General features: G+C 43.0%; 1 protein-coding gene across 1 annotated transcript in view; it reads left to right on the top strand.

The window, feature by feature from the left end:
* The window catches only part of LOC124039755 (nuclear receptor-binding protein 2-like), a 55,144-nt gene that overhangs the window by 33,809 nt on the left and 9,234 nt on the right, over nucleotides 1–12,101 (top strand). The window contains exons 7-9 of the mRNA XM_046356080.1: nucleotides 220–243; nucleotides 354–440; nucleotides 1,271–1,326. Coding sequence (XP_046212036.1) covers nucleotides 220–243; nucleotides 354–440; nucleotides 1,271–1,326 — 167 coding nt within the window. The remainder of the gene's footprint in view (nucleotides 1–219; nucleotides 244–353; nucleotides 441–1,270; nucleotides 1,327–12,101) is intronic.

Below are 12,101 nucleotides of genomic sequence, written 5' to 3'. Positions count from 1 at the left end.
TAACCCTAACATATACCTAACTCTGTCGTAGCATGGCCGTTAGGAACAACTCAGTTGTGACTTGACAGCTTTATCTGAATAAATGGTAGTAATAACAGTGAGCATTGCATACTAGCAAACTTGTGTGTAATACAATTACCCGAAGGTATATTGTCATTGTTGTTGTCGTTCTATGCCACTGAAGTTAATACTGGATACTCTGCTCTTTTCTATCCGCAGTATGGCACCGGCTGTTTGTGAATGGTAAGAACCATATAACGTGCTGCATATCTTATTCTCAGTGAATGTCACAATATTCTGTGTGGTCTGGTGTCTGGGTTAAAAAATTGTATCTGTCTATCTTGCCCTCCTAGTGTTTCCGGAGGCCAGTGTTCATGGTAAAGTCCGCCCAAACCGAGACGAACAGAGGAACCTGCACTTCTTCTCTCCTGAATATGGCTGTGAGTGTTTTACTGAGCCTTCCTCTATTTCTATATCTATTATGTCTGGGCCCGTATTCATAAAGCATCTCAGAGTAGGGGTGCTGTTCTATGATCAGGTCCTTTTTATTCATGTAATCTTATTCATTATGATCTAAGAGGCTAAACTGATCCTAGACGCTTGAATGAATATGGGCCTTTCTTGCGTTTATGGGTTGCCAGTTTCACTATAGATGCGGGAAAAGAGGTCATTGGAACTCCAAAACAATAGAAATGCCATGGAAACGTGTTGGGGAAAGATCCCAAATCTCCTCATTGCCCCCCAGCAAAATAAGCCTACATTTAAGCTATTGTATATAGTTAAGCCTACATTTAGGCTACTTCACACTATGTTGAGGTGAAAATCTGTGTATAATGCCTGTATGGATGTCAACCCCAATACATGTTCATGTCATCTTCATCAATCAACTGCATTACAGGTAAATAAAGACATTGACTACCACCACCGATTTCTGCATGCTCGCAATTCTAACAGCTAATACGAACGGGAGTTAGCATTTAGCAAACAACTTCTAAATGTTACGTAGCGAAAACAGCCCAATATATCCAAAACGGACTTTAGTAACCCCATTGTGGACCTGTTACAATACATCAGTCATGACGGATTTGACGAATATCCACTTTCTTCGATCAGATTTGTTGAATGTGCGCTAATAGCTAATATAGCGTCCTCTATCCCCCATGGTCTGCGTTCCATTGACCTCTTTACAGCATCTATAGAATTTCTCAACATGCTGTGACTAGACAGTCATTATCTTACATATTGATTCCAACTGTTCTCTTATGTCTAGTGGCTGAGGATGACTATGCTATTGACATCTTCTCCTTCGGGATCTGTGCTCTGGAGGTGAGAATCCAGCTGCCATGGTTTATAAATGTATTATGAACCTTATGAGTTGCATTTAGGGCTGTTGCGGTGACCGTATTACCGCCACACATGCAGTCATGAGTCATGACCACAGTAAAATTCCACGTGACCGTTGAGTTACGGTAATCTCCTTTTATGCACTCTGGACTAGGGCTGTTGCGGTCACGAAATAACTTAGAATTCTGTGGATTCATGTTATATTAGGAAGAATACAATTGAACAAAGCTGAATAAAATTGAATGGATATTTTCTCCAAACGATTTGAGGGAGTGCGCACATGCGGCTATTCTGTGTTGAGCGGTTCAAAAATAAATGTAACTTTAGTTGTTTTACAAACGTTGGGCTATATGTTTTGAGTTTTAATACATTGTAACGCTGCACGATGCGACTCCAAGTTTCTTGAAAGGCATGCGCACTGCTTTCTTTTTTTGCGCAAGCTGTACACACTATCAGCCTCTCATTCACAATTTGACAAGCACTTGATAATGCCTCGAATTTCACTGTGGCATCCCCTTTGTGTGGCCATAATGCACACTAAAAAAATCCATGCCCGAAGCACCTCTCACTCACATAACTCCATAACGTGATTGGGTCTTTCTCACAGGCTACAAGTGAAGACCGACATATCGGGGATGCAACTGCGTGCGTCCTTATCCAATTCCGAGGTGCATATTGAAGATATTGGAAGAACTGTCCACATTTACTTTTCATCTGCCAAAAAGATGAGTAGGTCTAACGAACAGCAAAATCATGTCAATCTACCATCCTCCATAGTACAAAATTTGACCTATTCTATTCTGTGTGAGAAATAAATATTCCAAACATAGTCTGGGACAGTTGTAGGATGCAATAGATCCCAAATTAATACAACTACTAGCATCACCCCCACAAAAAACATTTTTAAGCAATGTGGCTGACACAACAGATCAAAACGTTTAGCTTTAAATGTTGACAAACTATTAGGCTATTTCTTCACATTATAAGCGCAGCAATGCGCACATGGCAGTAGGTTATAAGCAAGAATGTTCCATTTGCGGAAAAACACCATTATCAAAAGTTACCGCAAATGTGATTATGCAAGTAATGATTTTATTAAAAAGGTGAATTTTTATAGTCAAAATTATCTTCCCCAAACTTGAAACTCACACGCTCCTTATGTATGCCAGTTAGGCTGTAAACCCCTTGTAAAGCGGATTATTGTGCTTAATTTTAAGAAGTGATGGGCTAATATTATCACCCATCAGACTATTCTGATTTAATCTTGTCTTTACATATACTAAATAATATATGTGTGATATTTGTTGTGATTTAGAATGGACCATTATCATGCACCTGTATTGAAACAGGGGCAGTGGGAAATAATACATGTCATCTATGCACTTAAATAGTGAATGGAGGATGCATTTCCTGTGGTTCATTTTCATGCCAGCCAGGTAAGGCTATACTCCTGTTGTAAAGATAAGCAATGTGCTTAATATTAGGAAGTTGAGAAATAAATATGGTAGGCCTAGCCTATAGAAAGCTAATGGGATCCTCCTCTTTTTAATAGAGGCCATCAAACTTTCTTGTGCAATTGCATAGCCTATAGAAAAGTAGCGCAACATGAGCTCATGAGCTCTCATGAAGTGTTTGATTAGATTTTCGATTACATTTGCATTGATGTCAGAGTGATTAGAGGGACATTAGAGTGCTCAGTACCAGGCAGTTAGCAAGTTTGGTAGGCTACTAATGACTATCAGCAGCATCAGAGCTTGGAGAAGCCGTGACTAAACAGTCACGGTAGAATTTGACTGCCTTCATGACTAGTGACCCCCAGTGTGGCGGTAATACGGTCACCGCAACAGCCCTACTCGTACATGCGTTGGCAGTACCCAACTCGCTAACTACCCTAATGTCCTGGTACTCAGGGCTCTATTGTCTCTCAAACCACTCTGACATCAATAGAAATCCAATCGAAAAGCACATCAAACACTTATCATCAAAACAATAAAATGCTTTTAAAACTCACCTCACTGTGATTGATCAATTTGAAGAAAGAAGTTCAACAGCAGCTTGAAATGTTGTTTCAAAGCCTAACATAACTAAATGGGCAGCGCTTTCTAAGGTGATAATGATTTCAAAACCCCCATACACATATTAGAGCTTACGCATAGGCCTTTGAGCCCAAGCCTGGGAAAAAAAGTTAAATTCAAATAATGATTGTGCCGTTATACTATACATAGCCTGCTGCATACTACGCATGGGAGAAAAACATTTAAAAAAAAACTGATTTAAGATGTCTTTGGTACATCATTGTTCTAGTATATGCTCCAAAATTTAAACAAATTATAATAATCACCTTTGAGTGTGGACTGTATTATTATGCATACTGGATGGACTAGTTACCTTATGCTACGTTACAAACGTTCTGTTCATGAGTCTGGGAGAGAACGTATAGGCCTAGGCGATGCTGTTGGTTCATCAATTGTGCAGGGCGGCTAAGCCTACAATTATAGTGAATTTGTATTTGAATTTGAATAGCCTACACTGTAAAAATAGAAAGACTGAATGAAACCATGAAAATGGGTGCATCTAACCTGAGAACTTGTGTTTGGAGGGTGTTTGAATATAAACCCAATAGAAATGTTACGATGCACAGAAAGGGTTTTAAAACATAGAAGTACTCTGAAACACCCAAATTGGTTCTTCAATCTGAATATTGGTGTTTTTAAGTGTTGTGAAAGCAAAACACCTTTTGGGGTATTCAGTACATGTAAAAGGCAACATCAAAACACACAAAATATTATTTGGCAGACTGTGTCTCTCATACAATCAAATTGTTAAGAAATGCAATTGGTTTATAGCCTAAATATTGATTGATGATAAGGGCCTATGGAGAATATTTTCTTGTAAAATTACACCTTCATTTTTTCATAGCTTTATTTATACAAATTAGAAACAGGAGGAGACAGAGAATGAGTGAAAGTGGGACAGGCGGAAGCAGGAATTAAACCCCCGACTCACACTCAACCACACTCAACCACACAGCAAAAAAACATTTCTGGGGTGAATTGAAATTGATAAAAGAAACAACCAACATGTACTTAATAAAAATGAATGCAAGTTGTTTAAATGATTTGTTAATTTCATTTTACCAAAACATTTAAGAATAAATCCAATTGAATATGTTTCTCAAAATGTAAGGATCTTTCGTAAGAATAACCAAAGAGAGAGAGACAATTGAGTGACTTAATTCATTGGAAGTATTTGGTTTTAAGCTCCTTACACTTCCCATCTTGCTCTGATTTTGGAGGATTTTTGAAGAAAGAAAAGTATACTTCTAAATTAGTATTAAGAAGCTTGTTGTGCTACGAGGTGCAATGGATCATGATGGACGGATATCTAAACCATCAGGGAAAAGGACGTTCATTGATGAGATGACCCATTCCCACATTTCCACGTAGAGGCAAATGCAGTATCCTGCAATGCTCGCTGTTGTTATGTTCTAAATGAACATAGTAAAACTCACTGATGGTTAGTAAAGCTTAAACCAAGTTTATTCGCCCATTGGGTCGATACAGCCGCATCAGACAAAAGACATTCACACCAGCACTGATATTTAACCCTTTCTCCTATGCCGAATCTTTGCCTACATATCTGAACAGCCAATGCATCTCTGTTGCCAGACAGAACCTTAGTGATACCTGTTCTTCCTTACTTCATCTGACCTGATAACGGGTCCTGTTGACTTCTTCCAGTTCAACTTTCTCCTGATAGCACAAGACTTGAAAAGCAACGAGAAACACAAAACATAACAGTATTAACTAGGTGGTAAGCTATGCGTAATTATATATGCAAAGACACCCAAAGTCGGATAACGTGACAATTCCCACTCTCTCTTTGCCTGACTCTATGCCTCCAGGATACTTTTCTGCTAGATTCCACAAAAAGGAAGGCCCTGGAGAACCTCCTCAAGCTCAAGTCTTCACCTTTCTGGCCACAGGCTCCGAGAGGTGTTCCCAAGCCATGTCATTTTCACTTTGTTCCCCATCTTCTTCCTCCATTGCCACCTGATAGGCATGTCACCTGATAGGCAAGTGCGCAGCCCTAATCAACGCAACATCCTCTTGAGGTAACTCAGCACTGTATGCTTTCACATCAATGCCTTCAGAATGTTGTCCGGTGTACAATTACCCCAACATCTATCCTTTTATATGATGCATTAACCAATAAAGCAACTATCCCATGCCCAACTATGGCGGTTAAAGTAGCTCCCAGACCCAACCCATCTGTATGTATACAGTGGTCTTTCTCTCTCTTTAGCTCGGCTTCCTCTGTCATGGCATCTTCAAGCTCACCCATTATGCAGCTGGACCTCACTTCACGTGAGAAGTGTGAATCCACCAGCGAGAGACAAGACTATCTTTACAGCTGAAGGTGCTGTAAGGAGTACTGTGTGTGGACCAGACCAACGCTGTCCCAACACCCCCCGCCTGGTGTATAATCATGTACACTCAATCTCCAGAATTCAGCCCGTGCCCTCGGTTATCTCCTGCTCTTCGTGTGCCGCGTTCACCCGGGAATATACACACTGCAACGAATGGGTAACATAGACTCTCCTCTTATGGCTAGATCACTAATTTGTGACATGTGAATAACAGCCCCCAGTACTCGCATCGGTCTCCCAGCTACCAGCTACCAGCTACCAAGCCATGTGGCATGAGTCCTCATATAATGATATCCCTACAATGCTACTAAAGTAACCCCTGCTACTAATGACACTGCCAGTGATGCATATCTCAAACTCCCTCATTTGCTCCGTAGTTAAGTTCCATGCTGTTACGTTATAGCCTCCTTTAATTACTGCCCCTACAGCGACTGCCGGGAGAATAACTACTGCGTGGAATCGGTCAAGTGTTTGCTGGATATTGTAAATGGGGAAGAGATGAATGGTGTTGGAAGAATATCCAACCGAACAAAACTCTGAGTCACAGGTTTCTTGAAGGTTGACAATAGTGTCTGAAACTCCAACACTATCTCTGCTACTCTCACCATGATCTGGGTATGTGTAACGTTCAATTTAACTTCATAATAGTCCCTATATTGTGCACAGTTAGCTCGTAGGAGAGGGAGACAGCTATGTCCTGTAACAATATACATAGTCTCTGGGAATGATATCACTCACCACAACCTTAATTTATGAGCCCCCACAGATCTCGACCCATGCCACATTCCATCCCACTTAACAGCCTTGTGTAAACATTCTGTCTCATACGCAGGGCTCATGTATACCTCGCCTCCTGCTACTGTAACGTCTGCTTCCAGTTCACACTCTCAAACACGTAGATCCCCCTGAACGCATTTCACTTTCCAACTCACACTCTCAAACACGTAGATCCCCCTGAACGCAGCTCACTTTCCAGCCCACTTTCCAACTCACACACTCAAACACGTAGATCCCCAGAAGGCAGCTCACTTTCCAGCCCACTTTCCAACTCACACTCTCAAACACGTAGATCCCCAGAACGCAGCTCACTTTCCAGCCCACTTTCCAACTCACACTCTCAAACACGTAGATCCCCAGAACGCAGCTTACTTTCCAGCCCACTTTCCAACTCACACTCTCAAACACGTAGATCCCAGAACGCAGCTCACTTTCCAGCCCACTTTCCAACTCACACACTCAAACACGTAGATCCCCAGAAGGCAGCTCACTTTCCAGCCCACTTTCCAACTCACACTCTCAAACACGTAGATCCCCCTGAACGCAGCTCACTTTCCAGCCCACTTTCCAACTCACACACTCAAACACGTAGATCCCAGAACGCAGCTCACTTTCCAACTCACACACTCAAACACGTAGATCCCCAGAACGCAGCTCACTTTCCAACTCACACTCTCAAACACGTAGATCCCCAGAACGCAGCTCACTTTCCAACTCACACACTCAAACACGTAGATCCCCAGAACGCAGCTCACTTTCCAACTCACACACTCAAACACGTAGATCCCCAGAACGCAGCTCACTTTCCAGCCCACTTTCCAACTCACACACTCAAACACGTAGATCCCCAGAACGCAGCTCACTTTCCAGCCCACTTTCCAACTCACACTCTCAAACACATAGATCCCCTGAATGCAGCTCACTTTCCAGCCCACTTTCCAACTCACACTCTCAAACACATAGATCCCCAGAACGCAGCTCACTCTCCAGATCCCAATTACCTGAATTTGGATCACCTGTTCACACACCTGTATGTCATTTACACACTCTATTTAGTTCAGTTCTTTGCACCCCATCATTGTGAGGTATTGTTTCGTTTTGATACACATTTCTATTCGGAGCGCTGTTTTTTCCCATATTAGTCCTCCTGTGTATCATAGCTTTGGCCACCCTCACTAACTACGCCTTTTTGCCTATTCCCTGCCTGTACTTTTGCCTATCGGATTTCCCGTCCCGGACCACGTTACTAGCCTTTTCCCTGCCTGTACTGTAGCCTTTTTGGACCACCTGTGTATGACCTTCTGCCTGCCCCTGGACCCAGGTACTTGCCCCCTCCTGTGGTCCTATACAAATAAACACCTGCTGTGCCCTGCGCTTGAAACCAGCTCTCTGTCTCCCATCGTATTCATTACAGCTACAGATACATTTGCACATATATCATTCCATCAAAACCCATAACACAATGGTCACTACTCCTAATGCAATTAGAAGGTAGCAGTTTTGGAATTGTTAGGTTAGATTACTCGTTGGTTATTACTGCGTTGTCGGAACTAGAAGCACAAGCATTTCGCCACACTCGCATTAACATCTGCTAACCATGTGTATGTGACAAAAACATTTGATTTGATTTGAATTCTAAAGTTATAAACATTCTAAAACATTCTCAACTCAATTAGTCAATAAACATTAGTCCCTCTGGAACAATGATCACTCTCATGTTCCACGAAACCTAAAAACATATAGACTTAAACAGGGAAAAGAGGAAATACATGTTTAATAATTTCACACCACCCTTGATGAAAGGGTGATGTGACTGGGGACAGAACCTGGGGACAGAACCGTCCATCCGTTACGTTCCCTGCCCATGTGATGCTGGTCTCCATGCCCATGTGATGCTGGTCTCCATGCCCATGTGATGCTGGTCTCCATGCCCATGTGATGCTGGTCTCCATGCCCATGTGATGCTGGTCTCCATGCCCGTCTCCTTCATTTTCATCCTTGGGTGTTAACGCAAGACACAGACTATGAGCCTTGTGTGCAATGAATTGTACCGTATCATCCAGCAATCTATACATATTGATGTGATTTAACATAAAAATTCTGATGACATGGTAAAAATGTAAAAAAACGTAACGATTGACCCAAGCTAACCTCCAGTGAGTTCTCTAATAACCTCCCTGTCGGAGGACACTTAAAGATAAGGTTTCTAGAGCCGCTCTAGGCCCAATAAATTTGATCAGTGCATCCACCCCTCACAGTTTGAGCGCAACTCTCTCTCGCTGTATCCAAATCATAACTAAAATATTTTCTAAATGATCCAACCCAAATTTAGAATGACAGTCCTTTAGTGCTTTACTTTGAGTCTATCACTCAAATTCAAACTTCTCAAACCTAGCACACATCATCACGGTTAGAATGTACATTTATAAACAGGACCTTTTATTGCCGGTCATAACTTCTCATTTCAAGTCTCCTTTGGCCTTGTTTTACTGTCGCGAGTGGCATGGTAATGAAATTGTTCGCAGTATGTAGAACTTCCTCAATCAAATCAAATCAAATTGTATTTGTCACATGTGCCGAATACAACAGTTGTAGACCTTACAGTGAAATTCTTACTTACAAGCCCCTAACCAAAAATGCAGTTTAAAAAATAGGAATAAGAATAAGAAATAAAAGTAACAAGTAAAATAACGATAGCGAGACTATATACAGGGGGTACCGGTACAGAGCCAATGGGCGGCGGGGGCACCGGCCAGTCGAGGAGATTGAGGTAATATGTAAATGTAAGTAGAGTTATTAAAGTGGCTATGCATAGATAATAACAGAGAGTAGCAATGTCGTAAAAGGGGGGGAGGAAGCAAATAGTCTGGGTAGCCATTTGATTAGATGTTCAGTAGTCTTATGGCTTGTGAGTAGAAGCTGTTAAGAAGCCTCTTGTACCTAGACTTGGCCCTCAGGTATCGCTTGCCGTGCGGTACCAGAGAGAACAGTCTATGGCTGGGGTTGCTGACAATTTTTAGGGCCTTCCTCTGACACCACCTGGTATAGAAGTCCTGGATGGCAGGAAGCTTGGCCCAGGTGATGTACTGGGCCGTACGCACTACCCTCTGTAGTGCCTTGCGGTCAGAGGCCAAGCAGTTGCCATACCAGGCAGTGATGCAACCAGTCAGGATGCTCTCGATGGTGCAGCTGTAGAACCTTTTGAGGATCTGAGGACCCATGCCAAATCTTTTCAATACCACCCCCCTTTTCCCGGCACTTCCTTATAGTGTTACGATTCATCTTCCCAACGGCACATATGAAACTCTTGCCTGTTACATTTCATAGCCCTTGATAATGTCCCGATTTCAATATAAAGTCTCTCACCTGAGCCGCTACCACCATTCTGTCTGGTCCATTTCTCCCACCAGTACACCAGGAGCATGAGAGAAGTTTGAATGTTATCTCTCTCCATATGCACGGTCTCAGGACTCATGGCGCATACCTGAGATTCTTCAACCCAAAATACTTTTTCCTGTGGCAATAGTCGGGCGGGCGGGTGCGGGCAGCGAACAGGTGAAAAGCATGCATTTAGTTTTACTAGCGTTTAAGAGCAGTTGGAGGCCACGGAAGGAGTGTTGTATTGCATTGAAGCTCGTTTGGAGGTTAGTTAACACAGTGTCCAAAGACGGGCCAGATGTATACAGAATGGTGTCGTCTGCGTAGAGGTGGATCGGGGAATCGCCCGCAGCAAGAGCGACATCGTTGATATATATATATATATATAGAGAGAGAGAGAGAGAGAGAGAGAGAGAGAGAGAGAGAGAGAGAGAGAGAGAGAGAGAGAGAGAGAGAGAGAGAGAGAGAGAGAGAGAGAGAGAGAGAGAGAGAGAGAGAGAGAGAGAGAGAGAGAGAGAGAGAGAGAGAGAGAGAGAGAAAAAGAGTCGGCCCGAGAATTGAACCCTGTGGTACCCCCATATAGACTGCCAGAGGTCCGGACAACAGGCCCTCCGATTTGACACACTGAACTCAGTCTGCGAAGTAGTTGGTGAACCAGGCGAGGCGGTCATTTGAGAAACCAAAGCTATTGAGTCTGCCGATAAGAATACGGGGATTGACAGAGTCGAAAGCCTTGGCCAGGTCGATGAAGATGGCTGCACAGTAATGTCTTTTATCAATGGAGGTTATATCGTTTAGTACTTAGTGACTGAGGTGCACCCATGACCAGCTCGGAAACCAGATTGCACAGCAGAGAAGGTACGGTGGGATTTGAAATGGTCAGTGATCTGTTTATTAACATGGCTTTAAAAGACTTTAGAAAGGCAGGGCAGGATGGATATAGGTCTATAACAGTTTGGGTCTAGAGTGTCACCCCCTTTGAAGAGGTGGATGACCGTGGCAGCTTTCCAATCTTTAGGGATCTCAGACGATACGAAAGAGGTTGAACAGACTGGTAATAGGGGTTGCAACAATGGCGGGCGGATAATTTTAGAAAGATAGGGTTCAGATTATCTAGCCCAGCTGATTTGTATGGGTCCAGGTTTTGCAGCTCTTTCAGAACATCTGCTATCTGGATTTGGGTGAAGGAGAAGCTGGGGAGGCTTGGGCAAGTAGCTGCGGGGGTGCGGAGCTGTTGGCCGGGGTAGCCAGGAGGAAAGCATGGCCAGCCGTAGAGAAATGCCTATTTAAATTTTAGATTATCATGGATTTATCAGTGGTGACCGTGTTACCTAGCCTCAGTGCAGTGAGCAGCTGGGAGGAGGTGCTCTTGTTCTCCATGGACTTTAGTGTCCCAAAACCTTTTGGAGTTAGAGCTACATGCTGCAAATTTATTTTTGAAAAAGCTAGCCTTTGCTTTCCTGACTGACTGTGGATATTGGTTCCTGACTTCCCTGAACAGTTGCATATCGCGGGGACTATTCGATGCTATTGTAGTCCGCCACAGGATGTTTTTGTGCTGCTCAAGGGCAGTCAGGTCTGGAATGAACCAAGGGCTATATCTGTTCTTACTTTGACATTTTTTTAAAGGGGCATGCTTATTTAAGATAGTGAGGAAATTACTTTTAAAGAATGACCAGGCATCCTCTACTGACGGGATGAGGTCAATATCCTTCCAGGATACCCGGGCCAGGTCGATTAGAAAGGCCTGCTTGCAGAAGTGTTTTAGGGAGCGTTTGACGGTGATGAGGAGTGGTCGTTTGACCGCAGACCCATAGCGGATGCAGGCAATGAGGCAGTGATCGCTGAGATCCTGATTGAAAACAGCAGAGGTGTATTTGTAGGTATTTGTAGGTCAGGATAATATCTGTGAGGGTGCCCATGTTTACGGATTTAGGGTTGTACCTGGTGGTTTCCTTGATAATTTGTGTGAGATTGAAGGCATCTAGCTTAGATTGTAGGACTGCTGGGGTGTTAAGCATATCCCAGTTTAGGTCACCTAACAGAACGAAATCTGAAGATAGATGGGGGGCAATCAATTCACATATGGTGTCCAGGGCACAGCTGGGAGCTGAGGGGGCCTGTAACAGGCGGGAACAGTGAGAGACTTATTTCTGGAGAGATTTGTTTTTTA

The sequence above is a fragment of the Oncorhynchus gorbuscha genome, linkage group LG07, assembly GCF_021184085.1.
Source record: "Oncorhynchus gorbuscha isolate QuinsamMale2020 ecotype Even-year linkage group LG07, OgorEven_v1.0, whole genome shotgun sequence".
Taxonomy (NCBI): Eukaryota; Metazoa; Chordata; class Actinopteri; order Salmoniformes; family Salmonidae; genus Oncorhynchus; species Oncorhynchus gorbuscha.
This window is presented reverse-complemented; position numbering and strand designations above follow the sequence as displayed.